The 25,631-nt window shown below is 39.4% G+C and overlaps 1 protein-coding gene across 2 annotated transcripts in view; it reads right to left on the bottom strand.

Moving 5' to 3' along the window:
• Positions 1–7,560: 7,560 nt before the first annotated feature.
• Positions 7,561–25,631, bottom strand: part of TOX (thymocyte selection associated high mobility group box) — a 226,393-nt gene continuing 208,322 nt past the window's right edge. For both annotated transcript variants that reach the window (XM_062633340.1, XM_062633339.1), the window contains exons 7-9: positions 20,412–20,798; positions 11,116–11,267; positions 7,561–9,855 (exon numbers count right to left, since the gene is read on the bottom strand). In XM_062633340.1, coding sequence (XP_062489324.1) covers positions 9,819–9,855; positions 11,116–11,267; positions 20,412–20,798 — 576 coding nt within the window. In that variant the 3' untranslated portion in view covers positions 7,561–9,818. The remainder of the gene's footprint in view (positions 9,856–11,115; positions 11,268–20,411; positions 20,799–25,631) is intronic.

Here is a 25,631-nt window from a genome sequence, read left to right as displayed (position 1 = left end):
GGTCTGTCAATGTATTGCCCCTGTGGTGTAAGCCCTCCAAGCAATATACTCATGATTGGAAATCCCTTTATTGCATGGTGAGTTTTGTCCTTTGGAGTGGTTTCTATTTACATATGCTCAGGTTCCCGAAATGTCCAACAGAATGCAATACTGCACAAACCCACAGCTTGAAGACACATGGGGATGTTATTTACTTTCTCTTCCCCCTTCTTTTCTTGCTTTTGGCTCCCTTACCTTCTTTCTTCCCACAGCTATTTGCCAGTGTTTTTTTCTGGCACAGTAGCTAAGTACCTAATCTAGGAAAACACATAGAAGGTTTATTTGTTCATTTTAAATCTCTGTGTTAACAACGCATCTAACTTTCTAGATGCTTGCTCAAGTTTGTGTACGAATTCAGCCATCTAACTTGTGGTGTGTGAATTTCTGAGTTACTGGTGATGAGGTGCAGTGCAGAAAGCAAATTCTGTCCTAAGTGAAACCCCTGAACTTCATGCAGTGCAGCTGTAAGATCTTTGGTCCCCTGCACTTCTTCAAACAGCTGATCAACTCCTAATAGGTGGAGTTACTTCCTACTGTAGTGCAGACATAGATTTTTAGGCTCTCCAAGTGCTGTAGAGAAGACAGTAAAGGAGAGAGGAGTTTTTCCTACATAATATGGACTTTGAAGGTGTTGATCCTTCTCCTCTGACCGCAGAGGGAGGCCAGTGCAACAAGGTTCCCAACAGTGTACCTCCATCAGGTGGTAGAGTTAGGTCTTAGTGCTCTGCATGACAATGTGCTGGGTGCTGGAGAGCTCTGCTGAAATGAAAGAAAAACACAGAGTCTACTCTGGATCAGCCTTGATGACTGTCTTAATGAAGAGATTCTGGTGTTTCCCATGTCCTGCTCCACTTGGTTCCAAATGAGCTCTTTGAATCATAAAGGACCTCGTAGAATTGAAATTACTCATATGGGATGCCCTCCTAACATCCCGTCAGAATGTGTATAGCAGGACCACATTAATTTCACTGCTAGAGGGAATTTCTTACCTTCAGAAGTGAGAGTGGATTTGACTGTAATAGCAATTAGGGTTTCCAGGATTGAACCCTCTCCAGTTTTCACACACTGAATGTATTCTCCAAAGTAATGTCATCAAGACAAAAAGGGAAGATAAAGGGTCTGCATCATTATGTTTGACAGAACATACACACTACTTTTGCAGAGATTGAAATAATCATAACTAAGCTCATGGAAAATTGCAAACACATAAAGGTTGTATGAAAAGATGCATAAATCAAATTTATGAAGTAATTTTAATGCACTTTTTGGACATAAATTCTCTTAGAGGGTTCATCAACCACAGTCTGGTATGAATCTCATTTGATGGTAAGAATGATGATGATTAAAATATTAGACACTAGTGAAAACTTCTCCACTTCTGCAAGAAAAAAATAACTTAAATCCAAGCCTTGAGGAAAAATGTTAAAAATAGACATTTTTTGCAAGAAACCATTGGCACGAATGAAACTAATAAGTTTTTATCTAAACCATCTGGTGGAGGAAAAGCATTAAAATGTAAAGTCACGTACTGAAGCCCTCTGAGACTTCTTGGGAGTGCTATATTAAAAAAAAATATAAAAAACCTTTATATTTCCTTCATTTATCTGAGGCCTCACTCCCCAGAGTCCAAGCTTTAACCAGTCAGCTTTGCTTTGGCAACCAATACTCTCCTGCTTGTCTTTGCATAAGAGTTGTGCTCCCAATAATGCAAACTAAATTCATTTCAAGAAAGTGATCAGTAGGTTAGGGTTTATGATTTGCTTGGGAGGGATTTTTTTCCCTTAAGTAAACCTCTACAGGAAGTTCAGATACAAATGACATTCACTTTTGCTTTTTCTGTACATGTAGAACCAGACTGTGAAACCTCAGTTTAAAATAGCACCATTTACTGTAGAGCATGAGATGTGTAGCAGGAAGTAACCAACAAAGACTTTCTCGCTCCCTTTTGCAATTTGAGGCCACATAACCATGATTTGCTTGGCTTTCTTTCTATCCCGTGTGCAGGGGATTTTGTGTGAAACAGTCACAGACCAGCCTAGTTTGGAGGGGATCGCTGTAGGTTTTCTGGTCTCCTCTACCCCCATAGCAAAATCTGGTGCAACTTAGATGGCACTCTCCATGGAGGGAGACCCCACAGCTTCTCTGGGCTCCTGCCTCAGTGTTTTCAACTTCCCCCTTGTGATCCTTTTTCCTAATATGAAATCAGAACTTTCTTTATTCCATCTTGTGTCTGTTGTCCCTTGTCCTTCATGTTTGCCTCCAGAAAGTTTTGGGCTCTGTCTTTGCTTATAAAGACTCACCAGGCAGTTACAGACTGCAACAGGAACTTACCGTGGAGTCCTCTCCTTGGGACTAACCAGACCCAGCACTCTCAGCCTCTCCACCTGTGCCCTGTACTCTAGCCCCTGTCCATCGTGGTGACCTCCAGTGGATTCTCTCCAGTATTTTCCCTGTACTGGGGTCACTTTTGGAAAGGCTCCCACCTCTGGGTTCTAGTTCCTTCCTAGTCCAAAGGTGACAACAGCACAAGAAGGCAGGAACATCCTGTTTCTGGTGTTTGATCAAACTGTTCTCAAAAAAATTGTCTTTTAAGAGTTTAGAAATACTCAGTGTATTGTGTTTGTATGGCAAGGTTTTGGTAGCAGGGGGGAGCTACCGTGGTGTCTTCTGTGATAAGCTGCTGGAAGCTTCTCCTGTATCCAACAGAGCCGATGCCAAATGGCTCCAAGATGGACCTGCCTCTTGTGATGGGCAAGCCCATCAGTGATGGTGGTAGCGCCTCTGAGATAACATAGTTAAGAAGGTGGTAAAGTTACTGTGTAGGAGAAACTGCAGTTGGAGGGAGGGATGAGAATATGTGAAACGGCCCTGCAGACACCAAGGCCAGTACAGAAGAAGGGCAGGAGGAGCTCCAGGCACCAGAGCAGAGATTTCCCTGCAGCTCGTGAAGATCATGATGACGCAGGCTGTCCCACTGCAGCCCATGGAGGTACGCAGTGGAGCAGATATTCTGCAAAAAGAGAGACAAATAAAGAAGTTTGAGTACAGTAAAAATTCCAGTCTCATAAGCTGAAATTTTAATAAAAATTACAGCAACACGAGACAAGAGATTACTCAGACATCTCTCATTTCAATCTTTTTAAAGTGTACATTTATGTTTGAAAATTGCACTCATCTGTACACATATGGCTTAAAAGTGGAAAACTGCTGAAGACAAATAAAACCTGGGCACCTCCTCTTACATATGATATGTAAAATCTCTCACCTGAGTTAAAGCTATCCTCATGGATCTGAGTGCTGCTTCACAGTTTTTGAACTTTAGTTCTGAGTAAAGCAGAAGTCTCTTTCAAAACTCTCAGATCTCACCCACTCTAAATTGCTCTGTGTTCTCGGGCACATCAATTACCTCCTTTTATATTGATCTCTTACAAAACTATGTAACACATGTTTCTATGTCAGAGAAAAGGAGATGCTCAGCTCATTATTTAAGAACTCTGAGCAGAAGTAGATATCAAAACATGAAGGCTTTCTCTACGAAACAGGGCATCAGCCTTTTTTTATTCAAGCAATGACATGTTTTGAATGAACTTTGGAACTTCTAGTTGCTATCTAAGCTGTGCTATATAGACAGCAGGAAGAATCTTTCTTGCATCTTCAATATTTGACAATGTGACTGCACTGATGGCATAAACATGGATCCAAGTGTTCCATTGTGAAGAAAGGCGGCATCACAAAAGCCACCTGCAGGCTTTGTGCCTGCAGAGGACTTGCATTGCCACAGCTGCTGTGCTAGCGCAGTAAGGGGACTAGCTCCTCTGCCCCCCACCCTCAGCCTGTGTTGGAAGGGCCTTTGACTCTTTTACTTCCACTGAAACTTGGCTCTTTGGGACCCTCAAGGACACTATACATTCTGTGCATAGAGCTGGGAAGTTACTGACTCTATGTATCAAAATATGAGAAGCCTGAATATTCACTAGAGGTTTTCTTTTTCCCCTTTTTCTTCCCCCCCCCTTTTTTTTTTTTTTAAGTACTGGAGCCATGCAGATTGTAAGCCAAAACTTCTTAGAAAGCTAGTTTAGAGCAGCATCTGAAATGTGCGATTCTTGGAGCCTTCAGAGACTTCTGTGTTACAAAATGTGTTCCCAGCCTTCTGTGAAACACATGGAGCATCACCTACTTACATGTTTGATTTAGCTAAAGAACATGTGCTTTACAAAGGTGTCCATCCTTATCTAACTTCTTTTTTTTTCCCAAGGGGTTGTACGTCCACTGTAATGCTTGGTAAATTCAGAATTAAAACTACTTCAGTTCCAGTTTGAGATTTTCTGACCTAAACTTCCAGCCTCTGGACATGGCTAGGAGTCCTCTGGTTCTGCCTGCCGTGTGTGCTCCGTATCCACTGTCCACATCCTCACTGGTCAACTGGCTGGCAGTCTGGAAAATGCTGATGTTCTAAGGGTTACCGGATTACAATTGTTCTCTGCAAACAAAATTCACATCTGTTCTGACAACTTACTTCAGCCTGATGCGACTTGAAAAGGTCGAGATTAATCCCAGAAAATCAGACTTCTATTTGAAAGGCCAAATCAACTTTAATTGTAACACATGGCTATTTGTATTGGCATTTAGCTGCAGCCGTTTATCCTTCTTTCCACTGGTATTATTTGTTTCTGAGCTCACTACTGAAGCCTACAATGCAAGCTGAAATGTTTTAAGTAATGTAACAAAAACAACAGCTGACATCTTTGCTTTTACAGGTTTCCATTGAACCAGGGTATTTTGCATGCATGGCTTTTATGACTTGTGTTTATCGGCAGTCTGGGGGAAAAAATCATAGAAGAAAACGTTGGCTCATTTTATAAAGATTAATGGTGTCTACTGTACTTTCACACACCCTCCTAGCCTGTTGGCTTGATCCATCAGAGCCTGGCGGAGCTGAACCTCTCACTCTGGAGTGCCTCCTAACAAACTTTGATTTGCAGCACTAAAGGGTTTAAACCCGCTTTTGCATTGCAGCAGTTGAAAGCTCTGGTTTTCTGTGTCGGTGAGGTGACCAACAGCAGCACCCTCCCCTTGGCACGGGCGGACCGGCCGGTGTAGCACCTCTCTAACCACCGTGCAGGCTCCCAGCACCTGCTATCAGCTGAGCCATCAAGCCATCAACCGATATTTGAGCTCTCAGATCTCCTGAAAAGTGACAGGGCGCGAGAGAGACTCATTTGGCAATACTTTGCTCTTGCTGTTTGGCCTGGAGAAAGATATTCAAAGTGGTAAGATTGTTTAGCAACAGCTGGCAAGCACCCGGGTGTGAGCCTGATTTTCAGACATGACAGGCACTTACAGGAATGTTGCCAGATACAGCTGTTTAAAAGCCTTAATAAACAGCAAGTCAATACTAATCTTTGCCAAATTAATCTTTTCCTTGACAGCCCATCAGAGCAATTATGCTCAGACTCGTTGTAAACACACAATTGTCAGAGGGTAAGGATCTTCTCGGCAGTATACTGTGGATTTTTGCACACAGCTTGTTTTCCAAATAGGAATGTTTCCTTTTCCCCTTTCCTCTCTTTCTTTCTTTTTTCCCTCTCCTGTTTTATTTTCTAGCCAATTATGTGTTCGCCAGCTTGGTATTAGCCTGAACAAAATTTCTTTGTAAAGTGTCTATCGCAGCAAGCCCTTAATAGAATGTGAAATGATGACAGTGGCAGGATCCATGCAGATGCACATTTGCTAGTGGGTTTCTCTAATTAGGCAGTAACTGTGACAGGCTCTGAAATGTTACAAGTCATTGTTCTCACTTGTCCTCTTGTCGGTGGAATAAGAACTACATTTGGGCTGTGATTTAATGTGCTGCTGGGTAATACTAAAATACATGACTTTGCAAAGGAAACCAAATGCCGTCTGCAAGACCTGACACAAAGCACCTCGTGTTCTCTGAGGTGCTGAGCACCTCCTGCAGCACTGCCAGCACACTGTGGTACTCACTAGAGTATTTTGTTCAAATGAAAAACGACTTGAAGACACCAGATAAATAATTAACAGGGCAATGGTTATGTATCTGTCTGTTAGTCTCTGCCTCTGTCTGTCTCTAGCCCTACCTCAAGCTCTACCTCTACTTCTACCTCTGCCTCTCTCTGTCTCTGCCTCTGTCTCTGTCTCTAGCCCTACCTCTAGCTCTGCCTCTACCTCCAATCTATCTATGCCTGCCTATTAATGGGAGCTCTGTGGAGTAACTCTGGTATGGGTTGCATACAGCTCTTCAGCTGCTTCTCACGTAGTGCACGAAAGAAGGATTTTTACCTCCTCCGTTTCCCCCAGAGCACAGAAAGAGATCTCTGTGGATCTGCCATGTTTACAGGATTGGTTAAGAAATAAGCAGATATAGTCTTGGAGATGTTAGTTCATGTTGATATGAAGTCTCAGAAGGTTGAGGAAGGTGGTAAGAGCATGTTTTACCTTCCAGTAATGAGCTCTTTTGTTGTCGGGTTTCCTGTTTACAGAGGAGCCTCGCAGGGAATATTTGGCAGAGACACCATTGGAATCAGGAACTGGTACTTGGTAAAAGAGAGAGAAGTGGGCATGAATACATTACATTTCATTGTGAATGGCTGGGGCCCTCCATGAATACATTACTTATTGCCTGTGGATGAATGGTGTGTGGGGGGAATCCTGTAGTGGGTCCCTTTAAAGAACTGCTTTGGGCCAGAGGCAGTAGCAGGGTGGGATTTCTGCTCTAAACCTCTGTGAATTTGGTGATAGACCTGGACTCACATTGCCAGAGTGTGGCACACTGAGAGCAGCATCAAATTTGAACAGCCTTTCCTTTTCAAAACCTCTGCTTACCTTGGTGAAAGCAAATGGGATTTACATTTTGCAGTGTGTATGTTGCTAACCTTGCATTTTGCCTAGCACTTTAAAAAAAAAACAATTAAAAATTCAGTTGATGGAAGACATTATTTCCCTTTGTTTCTATCACTTTGACAGATGTCTTTATCTTATTTACTTGCTGTACCGTGTTGCTTCAATGTGTAGGTTGTTTTGTTCCTGTGCGCTTTCTATCATCATTATGACAGATGGCAACTTACAACCAGTGACTTTGGTGTATGTGTTATTGTGGCCTAAGCTACAGAGCTTTAGCGAAGGACGGGGAATATCTTCATGAACTCCAGTGGAGTTTCACCTGCTTACAGAAAGATCTCAACTTTCTAGACTACATCTATTGACAACTTGTGTATATCAATGCACAGCTGAAACCAAAGTAGCAGCTGCCCTTTGCTGGCAACCATTGCTTTTTCCCAAGGTCAGACAAGAAGAACTGATGTTTATGCATTGAAGTTGGATCCTTTCTTTGGAACAAAGTGGCTTCGGTATAAGCCTGGCCAAAAGGGCTGCTCTTCCAGCATAGCTGTCCCATCCCAACAGAGTCCAGGTACAGAACCACACTCAAAGCAGTGGATGGGTAAGGTGCTGCATGGTAAACACACCAAAGGTTTCCCTTCTTACAGACTGAGGGACACCAACTAGCCAGATGTTCATACAGAATAAGTATTTTATTCATGATGTATTTTTTTTATTTACATTAAAGTTTTCTTGTATTTTGAACTCTGATTGGATACCGAAATTAACAACTTTATGTGACTGTGCACCTGCTCTAAAAGAAATGAAGATAACACAGTTCTTTTCCGTAACAGAAAAAGGAAAACTGCCTTTCAAAATCAAAGCTGATTTTTCTCATCCTCAGTAATTATCTTCTTGCTTTAAAATTAATATGAGTGGAAAATGTAGTTTACTATAATATAATAAATAGAAGACATTGGGTAATTAGTAGTGCTGATATATTTCTAAAGTACTAAACAGACAAACAATAAACTGTGAATTTAATCACGAGTTCTCATACAGTTTCAAGACAGGAAAATTAGAGCTCTCAGCTACAGTCATTTGAGTAATCACATCTGATCTGCATTATTTATTAGTTATTACATGCCAAGTGATTCTGATTGTACATTGCCTGAAATCATTCAAAAACAAGCATGCCTTTGTTTCTGTTTTGTTTTTAAAGAAAAATCAATGGCATTGCATAATGTGTATTTTATCCAAGTTGCTTGCTTTATTTCACACAGAAAATACAAATCCATGGTACTCTCCATTAACTCGACAGGCATCTGGGATGAAATCCTTCTGAAATATATTTTCAGAGCTATCCCTGATCCAAAATTTTGACAAAAATACCTTCTTTTGGATTTTTTTAACCCTTTCCCTGTGGCTGTTGAACTTACCTTTCACTTTATTTGTGCTACAGTCCCTACAACTCTGTAGGACCTTTTGCATGTATAATAAACTGGCTGAAGCATATTTGGTAATATTTCTGTTGGCAATATTTTTATTCCACTTGACTAATTAACCAAAACCGATGAAATTCCAAGAAGCAGCATTATGCAGCTTTATTCAGTTAGTTTTGTTGGTTCAAGCCTTAGTTTTGGGCAACTTTCTGCTACAATGCTTTAAAAAGGGAATTACTTAAAATATCTTTTTTTCTTTTTCCTTAACAACCAAAGAAATAGAGAAATAAGTATTGGTTACCTTCATTTTCTGCCAGTAAAGCAGGTTTGGTGTTGTATATGTCACTGTAAAAACTAAATAAAGTATTCACATCAGTTGTGAACAATTTGTGCCAGCAAACGTTAAAGCATCAAAGAAACCTCTTTAAAATGCTAACAAATTTACTTACAAACACCTATATTTATTATTTCATAAATAGGCGCAACAGGTTCCATAAAAAAAGATTAAATACAGACACAGTATGAAGAAACAATAATACATAGCCATATGTAAAGGTTATAATTTAGCTGTCTCCAATCTGTTTTTGCATCTAATAAAATATCAGGTAAGCATTTGGCAGTTTTATACATGAAAGGACTTAAATGACGTTTACTAACCAGTACACATAAAGTGATTTTCTTTTTTAAAAAAAAAAGCCTTTTTTAGGCAGTACAAAATAAATGTGTTTGCTCTTTATCAACATTAGTTTCTGTCCTTTATTTTTTTTTTTTTTGTGTTTATTTCATGAGATAAAGCCAATATTTTTAATTAATATAATTTGGGAATATTTTAGGTTTTTTTTTTCTCCAGACACTTTGAAAATATAGAACTATTAGTCAGTTGTTTAAAAATGAAGTAAAAATATGAATGTTTGCCAATTTAACCCTTATTGTGAAATCAATAAACTGGAATGAGCCAGTTTCAATTACAATTAGCTACAAAAACATTCACATTTTATACTCTAGGAGAGTGTAACATAGATGCTATTTACAAACTTGCTATGACTGCTACATCAAGCCATTTAAAAAGTCTTTAGTAGTTTCATATAAACACCCATTATGAAAAACCAATGGAAAATCCAGGACTTTTATCTGAGACATCTACAGTTGCTAAGGCAGTTACTATCGCAGCACTTCACAGCAAAAACCAACATAAAATCTGAATGGTCCAAGTTTCCTTCAGGGAAGAAGAAAAAGCAATGTCCGTTAAAGGATCTCAGGGTAGGGATGCAGAGGAGAAAGAAAGAGAAAAAAACGGGTAAGAGGAAAAGAAAAAAAAAGAAAAGGAAAGAAGCATGACTATTTTTTCCAGAGTGGGGGACCCACAAGCTCAAATAGTCCTAAGTGCTTAGCAACTTGTATTTCCTAGTAAAATGCAGAACTGCCTTGACTGCATAAAGCAATCCATGATGAAAAGACTTCCCTGCATTCCTCAGTGGAAAGGAGAGGTGTTTCAGATTTTCAGGTAAGGTAGAGTGCTTTGTCCCTCTGCATGCCCCTGTTCAAAAAGAAAAAAGAACAAATGTGATTTTAAATTTCTTTTTCCGATATTTTAGTCTTATTTTTCCAAAAAACCCCATATCTCTACCACAGGTCATTAATTCCAAGCATATCACTGGCTGCATGACCATGGTAATAGTAAGAAAAATCCTAGTGCCAAAGTAGCATGTAGCAACCTGAAGATCAACATCTGGCTCTAAACTACACAGGACTGGGATGTGGGCTTAAGCTCTGCTTTGACATCACCTGCTTTAGCACATCGGTAGCACTGATGGTCCCTCTCTCACGTACTGCATAGACAGGTACAGCTGAGGGTTCAGCACAGATCTTGGAACAATATTCCATAAGCACCCTAATATGATGTGGGCACTTTCCTTAAAGGTCATGAAAGCTTAGTTACATACACATAGGTGCCAGGCGCTATCTCTGGCCTATTTTATTCACTCATACAGACAGCCAAAATGCGTTGGGTAGGCATGTGTTTGTGTTCATTTCTCTGCCCTAATTTGACGATTTGGTCGCAACTAAGAGCTTTTATCTGCCTTTGCCTTGGTGATTCATGCCAAGGTCAAGGAGAGGTCAGGCTGGTCAGCCTGTTCACAAGGCACAACATCTATTATTTAAAACTCAAAAGATACCTTCTGTTCAGAGTCTTAAATGGTTCCCTGCAGTTCTGTGGACAGCAACATGGCTCCAGAAAACCCATGTTGCAGAAGAGCTAGGGGTTTGAAGGGGCTACTAACCTTATGGTACAGCTCTTACAGGCATGGTGTTTTGTTTCTGGTTACAGTTATGTGATTCTCATGTATCTTGTACCACATACATCACCCCTGCATCTCACTGATGGGTTTTCATGACCCAAACTAGTTGTTTTCACTGGCAGCAAGCTCTCCTCAGCAACGGAGTATTTGGAGAAAATAGTTCATGCCATTTGCCTCTCAGATAGGACATAGGGATCTTAAAACTTCTTTCCTGTACCTTCTCCCTCAAGATTTCAGTTCTGATTTTCTAAAGAACGGAAGTTCTCTAAGACGAAAGTGTGTATGTGCTGTGATAAAGTGACAAAAATATCTAATAAATGCATGTATTGAAAACTTGTTGTCCCACAACAGTCTAACTGCTGAATAAATACAGTACATTCACAGATGCACTTCTGAAATCCTGTAGGGAAACAGGCAACAAAGTTGTTTCCAAAGTTTGTCAGATACTTGTGTCATGAACGTTGCTCAACACAAGGTGGCATTCACTGGCTGCTTACCCATTACTGCAGTAGTCATTATTCCAGTCCACAGTCTGTGCTGGAGGATTTCTGCACCCTGAACGAACATACTCCATTGCTTGGGTAACAACTTGTGCAGCTGTTGATGTTGGATTGATGATATTCTGATAATCAGGTTGAAGAGTAAATCCCTAGAGGAGAAAGCAAGTACTTTACAATATATGGAAACCAAGCAAGAGTTTGGGTACATTAAAAAACCCCAAAATATGCATACTGTGAAACTGTAGAATAATTCCTTTTCCAGGTGTACTTTAGGTCATCAAACCTCAAATAGGAAAAAACATGTTGGTGTTTTCTAAGGTTTTAAATCGTTCTTTGATTTGAGAAATGAAACACTGCCAAATTGTTGTTATCTAGTAGAGTCACAGGAAGGAACTAAAAGGGACAGGGCAGAAACAATTCAAAACCAAGAGAACAACTCAATCAGCACGGGGGCAAAAACCCCTGTTTGCTCCTTAGAGCTTCCATTTAGATTAAATGTAAGGATACACACTAGTCGTTAATTCCCAGAATATGCAACAGAATCCTTTAGAAGGATGGAGGCAGCAGGTGGCTGACTGTTTTATTAGACTACACCTATTCACATATTGTTCTCAAAACCCTTTTTCTTCATTCAGTCACAAAGGGACCATCTGCTGCTTCTTTTATTTGTACTTCTCTCTCAACTAAACAGAAATTCAACCAAAGCCTTTTAACAGTTGTTGGACTAATGCAGCGAAAGCAGCACAGAATAACTTGCTTTTTGAAACTAAGAAGCTGAGAAAAAAAAGTGGAAGTTACAAAGAGACATCTAACCTTCTCCCTGAAATCTCTGTCATGTGAAGTCATAATAATTTTTAGCTCTTTTGATATATGAGGATGTTTAAATATTGTGTTTCAAAACCAGGAGAACAATTGAAATTTCAAGGCTAATGTATCTGGTTCACCCTGTGTAAATGTATATTCCTGTAGAGTTAGAAGAACTATATTGGGTAAAAGTATGGGAATGCTGTATGAAAGCAATCAGTGACTGCTGAAAAAAAAACAGACCAAACTCCTTCCTCGGGAAGGGCATACAATTCCCACTCAAGTTATGTGTATATGTAGCTGCTAAATCAGAAACTGAACCTGAATTGAGATACTTAGTTTGAAAACCCCTTCTGTCTGGCCAGTGTCCATGTAGAGAATAGACTGAATTGAAGCTCACAGCTTTTAGTTTTAAATTGTAGCTCATTATGCAATTATGACATCATATCTGTGATCACTTCTTGCACACAGCTTCCACTGGGACAGGAATTTTGTGGAGAGCTGTTGTTTTTCTTTTCTGCAGGTTTAACAAGTCAGCCACACTATCTTTAATCAATATAAATGAGTATTCTTGGTTTTTGCCTGCCCCTCCATCCACAGAAATGAACTTCCTTCAAGTATAGCATGTCAGTTCCTTCTTCAAATCCCTCTTTCTGGTGCATTATACTCCGGATCTTTCCCAGAGGTCCTGAGGGTGTTCTGCCCTGCCACATCAACCTATTCCACTTATCCTGATCTTGGATTGTGGCCATAAATGAGTGCCATTTTGTTCCATATTATCTCCCATATGGAGTATATCCCAAGTCACACTTCAGTATGCACTTCAGCTCTTTGAAGCCTCACTTTGTCCTTGATGACTCCAAGAAACAGTTGTGGGCAATTCCACAGCTGAATTCTGCATCTAGTTGTCATGTAAATTATACACTGCCCAGCTAATAAAGTACAATAAAACCACCCGTGGTGACTGTACACTGTTTTTTCACCAGGCTCCAAAGCTGCACATCAGGCTGCTAAAACAACCCCCATGCCTGCAACAGATCCAAAGGAAACTGTAATTGAGCAGACTTCCCAAAGACTTTAATTGGAGGATCATGTAATTAGAAGGCAGAAAAATTAGTTTTGTAGATCACCATCATCATTTTTATACAAAACATCCCCCATAAGGACTTTCTAATTTAGCTGTAAGAGTAAACTAACCGCAGAAACACATCCCACCTTCAGGCAATCAGGTTTACCTTTGGTAGAAATGCCCTTGAGCTATCTCTTATGTCTTCATGAAACAATCATATATGAGAAAAACACTGTATGGGACCAGCAGCTCCAGCAGTGCTGTAGCAAAGCATGCAAGTGAGCATGCAGCAGGAAGAGACAGTTCCCTCAAATCAGAGGAAGAGACCATCAATGCAATATCCATTTCATTTCTTCTGGACTTAGGGCAAATAATAGAATCATAGAATCACAGAATGGTTTAGGTTGGAAAGGACCTTAAAGATCATCTAGTTCCAAGTCCCCTGCCATAGGCAGGGATGCCTTCCACTAGACCAGGTTGCTCGAAGTCCCATTTAGTCTATCCTTGAACACTTCCAGGGATGGGGCATCCACAACTTCTCTGGGCAACCTGTTCCAGTGTCTCACCACCCTCACAGTAAAGAATTTCTTCCTCATGTCTAATCTAAATCTACCTTCTTGCAGTTTAAAGCCATTCCCTCTTGTCCTAAATGAAATAAATGAATAGCTTAGATGCTGGAGGATGGTCCTGTAGTTTAAATGCCAGCTTCGAACTGAGTGGGGACTTATTCTTATATTTTTTCAGGTTTTCTGTATGACCACAGCCAAATTGCTTTGGCTGTCTTCCAGTGAAGCATGCATGCACATACACTTGGACTGAATTGATACCTCTCATATTAAAGTTGGGACCACGGATCCAAACTTAATTCTCCTATCTGCAAATTAAGGGGTAACAACACTTTCATCTTGCACCTGGCAAGGCTGTTTAGTTTATAACTGTCTGGGATTGGAGCCTGTTTCTTAGGACATGCTCACACGCTAGATTTTAATGTGGTGCAGAGGTATCTGAGCCAGGCTGCAGTTCCGAAGCAGCTGAGCTCAGCAGTCCCTCTGGGGTTGAGGGCTACAAGAATACCAGCAATGTGGGTGCTGGGAAGTGTGCTTCTAAGGCAAAGTAATTTATGAAACCCAAACTCAATATGAAGGACTGATAAAGCATGGTGATGTTTAAGATGTAAGCAATAATTACTACAGCATTTTCACCAACATAAGAGCTCTGGAAATTGAGATAGGTACAACAGAGGGAGACAGCCTTGTACCAGACTTGTAGTAAATATTTGTGTATTATTTATGTAAGCCCTTAACAAACAATGATGAAATAAAAAGTGCTCAGAAAATGAGTGCTTCGAGGTCTAATTAAACAATGCTGAATGTTTTTGCATCGTAATGCCCAAGAGAAAATCACCAACTGTTTTGCAACATGCCTAGAATTTTAAACTTCATTTTCTTGTTCCAGATTGAAATAAAAATAGGGAACTTGATAAAGATTAATTCGATGTCAGGAGGGACATTTGCTTTTTAATTAGATTTCTGTAGCCCTAGCAGTTTCGTTGTGCCACTGTAGCAAGTCCTAAAAAGCCTGCAGCAGAACTAAACAGTGATCCTCATCTCCACACTTTACTGGGAACTAATTTCATTTCCTGCCTGTCTGGAGAGGTATTTTCAACAGGCATCAATGTTTTTGTCTTCACAACTGATTTATTCATCAATCTCAATGTGATATTTTAAACCTTTAAATTACATCCAAATCCTAAAGCATCTGTTTATTACACAAGGAAATTGAAAATCTGTCTGTGTGATATCATAGAAAGATTTTTCCTTAAGGTTATAAAGGAAGTTGACAGATATTAATGATTTTTTTTTCTCTTGACCTCATTCGAAGACAAAGCTTAACAAAAAAAGAGGAAAAATCTGGACAAATACAGCAGGTGCCTGAGTTTACTATATATAATACATACCAGAAAAAATGAGGCTATTACTTTTGGCAGGCTATGCAATCATCTTGCAGTATACATTTATTTTCTAAAGGAAAAGAAATACCTAGAAGTAGACTAAATGAGTTATTATTTAAAAAAAAAAAAAAAGATGTGACATACATTAATCTCCTACTTTGTTATGCATACACTTGCAGCCATGACTGCTAGGCATTAAGAATCTAGTTTTGCCTGCTCTACCTATGAACTGATGTGGGACAGAGATTGTAACAGGACTTCCCATCCCACCCAATGCTTGGGTGAAGGATTTTGAACAGGGAAGGAGATGCTTCCAGCGGGGCTACATAAAAGGCTTCCTTAACAAGGACTGGGTGTATTTGGGAGGGAATGAATCCTCAGTCTCGTCACTCCCCACACAAAACAGCACAGCACAACAGGCTGCACAGAGGGGTACACTCAGAAAGAAGCAAAAATGTCTGAGTAGAGAAAGGAAGCAACAACTTTGAAACAGAAAACAGGTTGCAACTTCAGACACCATTTTAGCCTGATCATTGGAGAAATTGTGCTGATTTGAATGACAAGTGTTAAGATTCAGACTATCTGATCCCAACTAAGAAAAAATTAAACATCATGTCAAACCTAAGTAACAGACTGGAGAGAAGCAACTCTTTTATCAGGTTAAAAATAATACACTGATAAAATGCTCACATGAGCATTTAATTAAAGAAAAATCATACTCTTCTAATCTACTGTGTTTCTTTCAGTGTATCAAAAGTGGATGAAAGAAAAACTGCTACACGATGGATTTAGACTTTCACAAAGTAAAACTTTAATGTGGCCCCCTTTAATAATATTTAAGAAAAACATAGCATAATTCAGAATTAGAAGTTAAATATAATAACAATCGGGATCTAATTGAGAATAGATTGAGAATAGAACTAAACAGTCATTTCTTACAGTGCAAAGGATTAACACTGTAAACAAGTACCTCGAAGGTCTACAGTAGTGCTCATTATTTAATTTATTAATTAATTGTTTTGGAACAGGCAGGAAAAGAGACAAAATAGTCTACTTTCCAGAAAAAAAATCCAAAAAAATGTTTGGATAACTCAAAATAGAGGAGATTGTTCAAAACAAATTAAAAAGTATTTACCAATTCTAGGCATATGACCAAAATGCTAATACTTAAATATTACTTTGCCTTGTGCATTTCAGAACAATTTGGATGCATTGCTGTATACTCCACAGAACTAATTGATTTTTAAAATGATGGAAATTGTGCAGTCACTGAGGATCTTTGGCTACCAACCCTTCTGATCTTCTTGATGCTCTGTACTTTTTGTGGACTCGTGGAGGAGACTGCCTTTCTCCAGCTGGCAGTCTCTCTTGGTTTGGCAGCTGCACACATGCAGGCAGTGGAGGACATGCTGTTCCCTGTGGAGCTGATGAAGATCAGCTCATTGTCCTGGTAGCAGTGGGGGCAGAACTGTCTCCCCAGGTTAGCACTTATCAGTTCCTTCTCAAAGTTACGCACAGAAGAATAATTTGTGGATTTCACGCACAGTGGCTTTGGAGAACTGTGTTTCTGCTTTCCAGGACTGGAACCTGGTTCTTTATCTGATTTTTCTTCGAGCTGGCTGTACTTCAGACATACTACAAGATGCTCTTCAGGATAAGAAACTATTCTTCTGTGACTGGAAAAAATGAGTGACCAAATCTCCCCAAGCTACAGTGTTAAGGCAGGAGATCTGTAGAGAGCAGGGATTTCTTGAGCCTGTTACCATTGAGCATCCCACTGGTAAGCCACTAACTATTTCAAAGCTAGATGTCACAAAAAAAAAGGAAAGAAATGACAACTCATCACTGGTGGTAGCTGTGACTACTGCTTCTAACAGGTCTGCAGCACAGCTGTCTGTGCAATGGTGGTGCCCAGCCAGGTGAGTCTGTGAATGCCTGCAGTAGACTGCTAGGAAGCTGTTGGCACACTGACCCTTCCCTTGTCCCTATTATGCTTCATGCTGTAGTGTGACATGAGAAAATTTACCTAATTTCTTCTTAAAGTGTATTAGTCTGTTTGGTATGAGCAGTAGTGAGGCTTCTGAAAAGGAAAATATCTCCTGTTGTAAGTCATGCTGCAGGGAGTGGGATGTTAATTAGTTTCTGTTCTGCTTACACAAACTAGATTCCTTTTGGAGTCTGGAAAAGGCTTAGGGTGGCCACGCATTCAGCATGGAGGAAATGAAACAGCTGAGGGAGGGGGAAGTGGAAAAAAAGTTGAAATAAATACAACTATTGCTTCTGGTTTAACAGACCACATAGTCTCCCATTCTTCTCGGCTGTCTTTTTATGTAGCAGAATAGCAAGGTCTACACTGTGCTGCTGCAGACTGGAGCCTTGCATCTAGAGACCTTCTTTCTTCCTCACCATGGGCCACACACACACAGGTTGGTGCCTTTTGCTTGTCTTCATTGCTGTTGATTCTATGCTTCTCCATCATTTGGAGGGCTTGCTTCTTTTTCCACTATGCCTTTTCCTCTTAACTCACTCTGTGATGAGCACTGTTTTGAGCAGAGAGAAGAGTCCTTCGAAAACTGAGCCAGAAAGAGGCTCAGGTTACAGTTTCTTGACTTCTTGCTCTTTGCCATTTGGTGCCCAGCCTGTCTTCCTTGCTCTAATGCAGTATAAAATCATGGGGATAGTGTTTTCTAATATAGCTTGAGTATGATTAGAAAGAGGCAAACCTAAGAGACTAGAGAGGATACCACTGTGCTACTCTAGCATGGCAAATCATGGCGTAGTATGCCTGTTGCCCTAAAATTTAACTTACTTTTTGCTTTGACTTTACCAACATCACTCTTGAAAGGAAATGGATTCTACATTTAAACTAAATTCTCAAACTCTGTAAACTTTTGTGTGCTAAAACAAACAAACAAATTTACAAATATTCCAAAGTGAAATTACATAGTTTTTCCAAAGGTCAAAGATTATATTACTTTAAAACAAAAGGAGTATAAGAAGTATAAACTGTCTGGCAGATGTTTCACAGTGCTTAAAGAGAAATGTAGTTAAGATTGGCAGTGTAGCATTTCAACACGTTCTAAGCACCTGCCACCTTGAGTGAAGCTCAGAAATATCTCACCATGGTATCTTCATTATGAGCATCAGCCTTTCTGACTAAGGAATATAAAATGGTATTTAACCTAACCTTTCAGGAGATTAATAGTGGAGAGCAGGAACACAGCGATACACCATTTTTTGCTTTACTGTACTTGTTCTTAGCAAAGGAAAACTCATCATAGTACAGGTCTACATATGACTTCTACACTTCTTTTATACAACCTAGTGCCCTTTCTCTTAAGTTAGAAATAATTGCATGCCACACATCTCACAGATGAGTGAAATTACTCTCAAGCCATTGATGTGCACACCATATGCTACAAGTGTGCAATATGGTAAAATAAAGCATCAGAAGATTCATATTATCTTACCTTTTTTGTAGTATGTGATGGTTTGGAATAGCACCTAAGTGTTTGGATTCATACAATAATGATGATGTATGTATACATACGCAACTATCTAACATCTGCGTTACATCTTTTGCTAGCCCCTACTGTACTATAAATTCCATAAATAAAGCTAGATTTTAAAATCTGTTGAGTAAATTATGCCTATCAATGATTCTGGAAAACACATAAGCGGTTTTATCTTCAATAACTCTGCACTGGACAAGTAATGTACAAGTGACACTGAACTTGTCAAACAATCTGAATTTGGAAGACTGGATCTCCAATAAAAACTCGGTGAAATATAACTATACAATTTAAACAGGCTTCTGTCACAAATGTCATCTGCCATGTTTGGTAAATGAAGCAGGGTACTGCATTGAGTCCATTGCTTTGTTTCTCATTGCCCTGACCCTTCAGATTCAACCAGGATTGTATCAGGTTTAGAAGCCCCAGACAGACCGTCCTGGCTCACCTGTCTAGGATTTTCCCTGGCTAATTCCAGCTGTCTAGGTTTGCGGTTAATTCCTGGGTTTCTCTGAGACTTGAGCATGCGCTCTCCCAGGACACTCTCACCAGGACACTGGATTTCTAACCAATAGGAAAACCTTCAGGAATACATGACAGTGAAAGACTCCACATTTTTGTGGTCATAAGTCTGATGAGTATTTACTCTGATTGTGAAAAATAAACTGGACCAGGAAAAATACAAGTTTTTCTTCTTGTCTGATTACTCCAAATCACTTTCAGGACTTAGATCAAAGACTGAAAAAAATCATATCACCATGAGTACTGAACCTTGGTTCACCTTCCAAACAGCTGAATTTATCAGCCCAGATTTGAAAATCTTTTTTTCTTTTTTTTTGCCTTTGTCCTGCTTTGAAAAATTTCTTTCCCCATTAAATTGTTCTCCCAGCTATGTTTTGTGTTCAGGTATTCCGTTCTCTAAAGACCAGTCTTGAGATGAAATGTTTCCAGCTTGGAAAGCAAATGCAAATGCCTTGTTAGCAAAGGTGAATTTATAGAGATATTCAAAACATGCAGCAAGTTCATGACTATTTATTATCAACCAGAACTGACAAGTTTTGTGTATACAAATTCTGTAGATTCTTGCAACTCCATTAAAAAAATATAATTTAATTCTACAGCCTCTTTGCAAGGCAAGATCTTATTACTGATAGTGAGGGCTCATCCAATACAAAAGGAAATCTTCTCTCAGGAGGTTAGCAGAGTTAATCGGCTCTAACCCTCCATAGGCCTGGGCCCAAAAGTCACAGTATTATGCTTGGCCTGCCTTCATTCAGAACTCCTAGGAAATGTATTGAGAATCAACTAAACCATTGAGAATGAAGAAAAAAAAAGCACCATCATATTGGGATACTGGGTACAACCCACTTATTTCCAGTAAAAAAAAAAGTATACCTATCTAGCAAAATGTAATTATGAAAGCAGCAGAAACTAACATACTTGTGTTCACTTTATCAGTCATGTTTAACACAACCTGTGTTGCTTTATGTTCCCTCTGACTGTTCCATATCACAGTCAGCACAAGGGTAACAGCACAAGCTGCAATCAGATCTTTTCCTAGACATTCCTGCCTTTTGTTTGTAAAATGTGTTTCCTGAAGACTTAACATTTCACTTATATTTCAGGATGCTCCCACATATGCAGATGAATGCACTTCTACTTAAAGGATGCCCCCTGAATTTGGGGGAAGACAGGGCTAGAGTTCAGAAGAATGTGCTGAACATTGTTGCTAACACAAACAGTTCTACTGAAATTCCCTGTCATCTAGGTAACCTCATTCATTTGTTCTTGTCTTCAAAAGACTAAGCCCTCAGACTATACTACCACAGTTTTGGAACCCTGCAAAATTAAAGCTAATCCATAGCTCTAAATCTCCTTCACCAAGTCCGTTTCTGGACGACATCCCTTCCCACACCACAAAAAAAATTCCCATGACAAGTGAAAAGCTCAAACTTACTTGCTGCATTGTAGGTGAGTGTAAAGCAGACTGGACCTGCATCGGTAGCTGGTTTCCAATGGACTGCTGCATTGAAATCGGCTGGTGTTGCTGGATGTTGAGATGCTGGTGCAGAGGGGGGCTGATCTGAAGAGGTGGCGGTGGGGACACAGCCATGTTTGCTATGGAAACAGTCACTGGCATTTGGTTGTTGGGCTTGGGTGCTATGTTCCTGGGGATATTGGCATGCATGGCAGTGATGTGAGGATTCATTCCTGGTTGTTGGTGGTAGTGGGAGCTGAGGTACAGTGCAGAGTGAGCCTGGGAGGGCCCATGAAACACTGACTGCTTTGAATTCATCATCTGAGGTTGTGGAGAGGCTTTAGTATCAACAGGTTCACTGTAGCTCTGTTGAGAAAAACAAAAACCAGACAATACTTAGAAGCTACAAAATGCTGCTGTCTACCCACTGAAGTCTATGAGTTACACCACAGTAAAACACATATCTGGACCATTAAATTATTCTCAAAACGGATTTTGGTTATTATACGGGGAAAAGAATTAATCCCTTTTACCTTGCAGTCTTCAACAATGTGGAAAAAAAAGAAGTTAGCTCCTCTGTTTCCTGGTCTAACCTGACATTTTGCTTTTTCCAAACTTGAAACTGGCATCACTGACCTAGTAACTTACACAACAAAGACAACCAGGCCCATTACATTTATTCATATACACAGCCACTACTATTGTTCTCCAATTTGATGGCCTAGTTGAAAAGAGTTTCAGAAGGCGGGTTCCAGCAGAAGTCTGCAGTGATCTTTGACATGTCTTAACTTTCCATCTGCAAACCAGCAAAAAGAAGCTCAGTGTCCTTTACCATATACATTGATAACTGCTAACGATGCTTTATTACTTAGCTAATATGATGAAGAGGCTAAACCCCGTTCACAGTTGTCCTACTGCATTGAACAAATATGCTAGTTGCTGTGCCAATACCTGTATTTTGAAACTTTCTGTGCTGGGTTGCTACCCACGCCAGCAATTGAATGTTTCATAAGCCATGCATTTAGAAAAATAAGGATATTCTGAATAATTTCACTTTTAGCAAAACTTCCTTTGTTAATCCAGTTCATAAAGTTCTAAAAATTCTATATAAAACTGATGTCTACATATATGTGAGGCTGCATCAGACGCAAGGAAGCTATCTTACTCAACCTGGAAGAATACCACATAGAGTATTAGAAAATGCACAGATTTTCAAAAACTTTATGATCTACCCTGATTTCTTCTTAAAGATGTTAGTAATAAAATCTTTCCATTAATGAATGTCAATTTTACTAATACTCTTTGTTCTAGTATTTATAACTTTATTTAATTTAAATTTAATTTATTGTTTTCTATACCCTTATTTTCTTAGATCTCCTCAGTGCTAACTCTGTGTGCTCAAATAAATGATGAAAAAAAAAATTAAGAATTAACTCCCATGAACTTATATGTGGGAATCATAATTTGCAGCTAAGACATACTGGGATTAATAGTCAGTGAACGGTGAAACATGCTGGAAAAAAATGGTGGAAATGTGCCTCTGGAGAAAGAAGTCACTTTGTCAAAACAAGGGCTCAAAGATGCATAGATGCCCTTATTCTGTGATCTCTGTGTCATGTTTGCTCAGTTTACAAGTCAAAGTAAGTTTCATGTTACTCTCAGCACTCCAGGGTCAGTGAAGTCTATTCAGATTCTTTCTGAAGGATGTACCATCACCAGCAATCTGCTGACATGTGCATTATTGAAATTGCTTCTTTTTCTGTGATAATAAAGTTGAAAAAGCCGAGTTCATTTCCCGAAATATAACCGCAGTTCCATTAGCAACTCCCCTGGTTTTCTCCAGTAAACTAAGGACAATTAAATGAATATGATAAAACAAATGCAAATCTCTGCTTCTGTGATCTGCCTGACTCTGCTCACCAGTGGGTGTACAAGTGTGCAATATGTATTATATGCATGTTTGCAGGATTCAGATGCAGACATAAATACCCACAGGGTGTAAATGATAAAACCTGAAAGCAGGTTCAAAGTCTGGCAGTTTTTTGATATTATTTTTAAAACCCTGAACTAAAGTTCATGAACACATGAGAAATATTTTCTCCCTCTCTTCTCATTGTATTTTTAGGAAACTCCAGTGAGTGTGGGAGCAAAGCCTGGCAGGTTTGCTGAAATTTCAGAGACTCAGAAGAAGGTTTTCTAATTAGCAGCATGGTAAGGACCCTCCTCTCAAATGTCCTGGGCTCTTTACACATTACAGGAGTAATGTGTACAGCGCTGTGTTTTACTGGAAGCATTGTCTCCTCATGAAAACAGATTGCTTTTCCGCAGTGTAGCTGGCAGGCTTTATCTGGTCCAAGCAGGAAAATTGCTCCTGAAGTGTCTAAGGGCAGATTGGTTAAACAATTCCTCCTGGTGAGGAGGTAGCAAAAACCCTTTGTGCCACTATTTGTGATGTACTGCCATACTTACGTTTCATTTGTGACTACAGAGATGCTGCCATACACCTCTTTAACAAAGATATAGTGAACCAATTTAATTATTGGGTAACCTGAGTCCACACGTAAGTGGTGAATGAATGGCTCATACTGATAAAATTACAGACATATCAGATATTTAGTATCATTTAATACTTCAAATACCAAATGATGTTAAGAGAAATTGTACAGTCTCAGGCCAGAGATGAGTAACACTTGCTTTACCTCTGAGAAGAGCATTTGCAAAGTGATCAAAAGGGACTGTTCCAGTTGTCTCGAGCTATCAATCAGCTTTCTGTATGTTTCACTACCTCCTGATGCACTGAAAAGCACAACACTTCAATTTCAGACCAAGTATTTTGTTGTTACTTAGGACACTTTAAATATGTGATCTGAAGCCAAATTGTCCAGTATCAGTGTAAAACACATTAATATTATCAGTTACTGGTAATCTTGATAAATGAACTCATTAAAAGCTATTCTCCAGCATACTGCAATTGCAGCTTTTTCTAAGGCTGTGTGAGAAACATAGATTTTGTAAGTATTGCTGAAGTTAATGGAATGGGTGATGTCAAATATTTTGGCTTTGTTATGTGTCTTTAACGTGAAATATAACAAGAGGTATATATGAAGCATAGGTCACGCTACCATTTTGGACATCATTACAGCTTTCACAGATTTGAATGGGCATTGCATCTGTCCATCACAGGGTCTTAGACAAGGACTTTTATTATGGTTAAAACTAGGAATTAAAACACAAGGGATTTGATTAGCCAATGTGGGCTTCAAATGAACACTCATGTTCCCTAACTTTGCAGGCTAGAATTCAATAGTTTTCTCTTGCCTTATCCAAGAGGAAGAGGATAGAAATTTTTTATTTTTTTTTTTAAATCCTCTTTAGTTAATTAATCTGCCCAAACCCAACACGGACAATTTACATCTCTAATTTTTTGGCATGAAGTTATAGGATAGAACTAATTTACAGATATAAGCAACGGAGACCAAAACTACAAGTCCGTACACACAGGCCACCACACACTGAAGCTTAGTATCTCCTACATGCACCAAGGTCTTCTACTAGACATGCAGTGAGTAACTCTACTGTCAGAAGTATGGTGTTGTAGACCCACCACTAGAGGGTGACAGAATATTATATTTAGTTAATGGTAGGAAGTAGCATTGTACACATAGATTAGCCAATATACACTATGACCACAAACCTAGCTTTTCTTGACAATCCTGTGTGCTCTTTGAGTGGCTTCTACTTGTTCTGGGGTTCAGGTCAAAGCCTTACTCTAAGCCTTTCAAGTTCTTCATAGGCTAGGAGTAGGCTTCCTTATAGACCTTCCTTTCCATATAACATCATCATCTAATAGTGTTGCTTAAAGTGAAAACAAGAAAAAAAAATCAGAAGCTGAAGACAAGGTAGGTAGGCCAAGGCAACGGAATGCCACAGAAAAAGTATGGCTGCCCTTCAGGCACAACACAAAATTATCTGATAATTTTGCACAAAGTTTGGGAAGTGCTGAATCAAGTCCTTCCGACCAGTTTTCACCAAACTCATGCCTTTCCTTCCAATTCTAGAGCAAAGCGAGCACTCCCATCCACCTTCTAACTCTCCTATTATGCACCAGAACCGTTTATGCACAATTGCCGAATCAAAGAATTAAATTAGGTTAAGGGGTTAAGCATTGCTTATCCAGTTGTGCTATTCTTTTCTAAGGACAACTACCCCAGCACGATGGTTCTTATCACAGACTGAATAGAGACACAGAAGGAGTGTCAGTTCCTTAGAGGAAAGTGACACTGGGGTTTCCCTCACCCCAAAACATCTAACCCATTCCTACAGCTGAGAAATTATTTATGGGACAGACATCCTGCTTAATTTTGCTGTGTAAGAGAAAACAGCAACTGCCTAGTGATGCTATTCTGGCATCTCCACAGCTTCCCTTTGGATGTAATTTTGCTTCTACTTTGAAAAGTTGCACTTTAAACCCTCACCTGTACACCTGGGTAACCAAACAGCTGTAGAGACCTAAGCACGCGTTTTGATTCTAACCTGTGGCTGACTTCTGGCTACCGTTGGCTCTTCTAACCCAATTCTGTTGAAAGGTAAACAACATCCATGTGATTGGAAGTAAAGCAAGGATGTGTTTTAACAAGGCAGTACTCCAAGGGCCTGAGCCATAGATGCTTGAATTGAATGGAAAGTATCCTATTAACTTAAGTGAATTTGTATCAGAGCCCAACACTGTTACTTCAGTATTAACGTCTGGATGTCCGTTTCATTTTTCATTAAAATCAGGTAGGACCTGGCTAACAGAGGCTGAGAATCATTCCCAAGTGATGAGCACTACTTTTGACCTATGTTTCTTCAGAAGCATATGTAGAAATTGTAAGTGCTTGTACTTACTTCATTTTGCTTTTTTAACATGTTAATGCAGTCATTTGTAGACATGTTGCCAGCAACTAGGACCATATAGATACAGAGATATGTATATGAACATCTTCAATTTACATACTGTATACATGCTCATGCTTTATATTCGGCATTATCTACTATACCATATGATAACATAACATATGGGAATTACATAAATACATTTGCAATAATTTCATTCTATAAGCAGTGAACAACTAATACCACTGTTTGCAATACAAAATCAAAAAATCAGTGTTGTCTCAAAGAAACCATAGCTGTTTCTACTTACAGAGAATAAAGTCT

This window comes from Pezoporus occidentalis, unplaced genomic scaffold (genome assembly GCF_034315485.1).
Source record: "Pezoporus occidentalis ecotype Australia unplaced genomic scaffold, CSIRO_AGI_Poc_V1 ctg4, whole genome shotgun sequence".
NCBI lineage: Eukaryota > Metazoa > Chordata > Aves > Psittaciformes > Psittacidae > Pezoporus > Pezoporus occidentalis.
The sequence above is the reverse complement of the archived record's forward strand: the minus strand, read 5'-3'. Positions and strand labels throughout refer to the sequence as shown.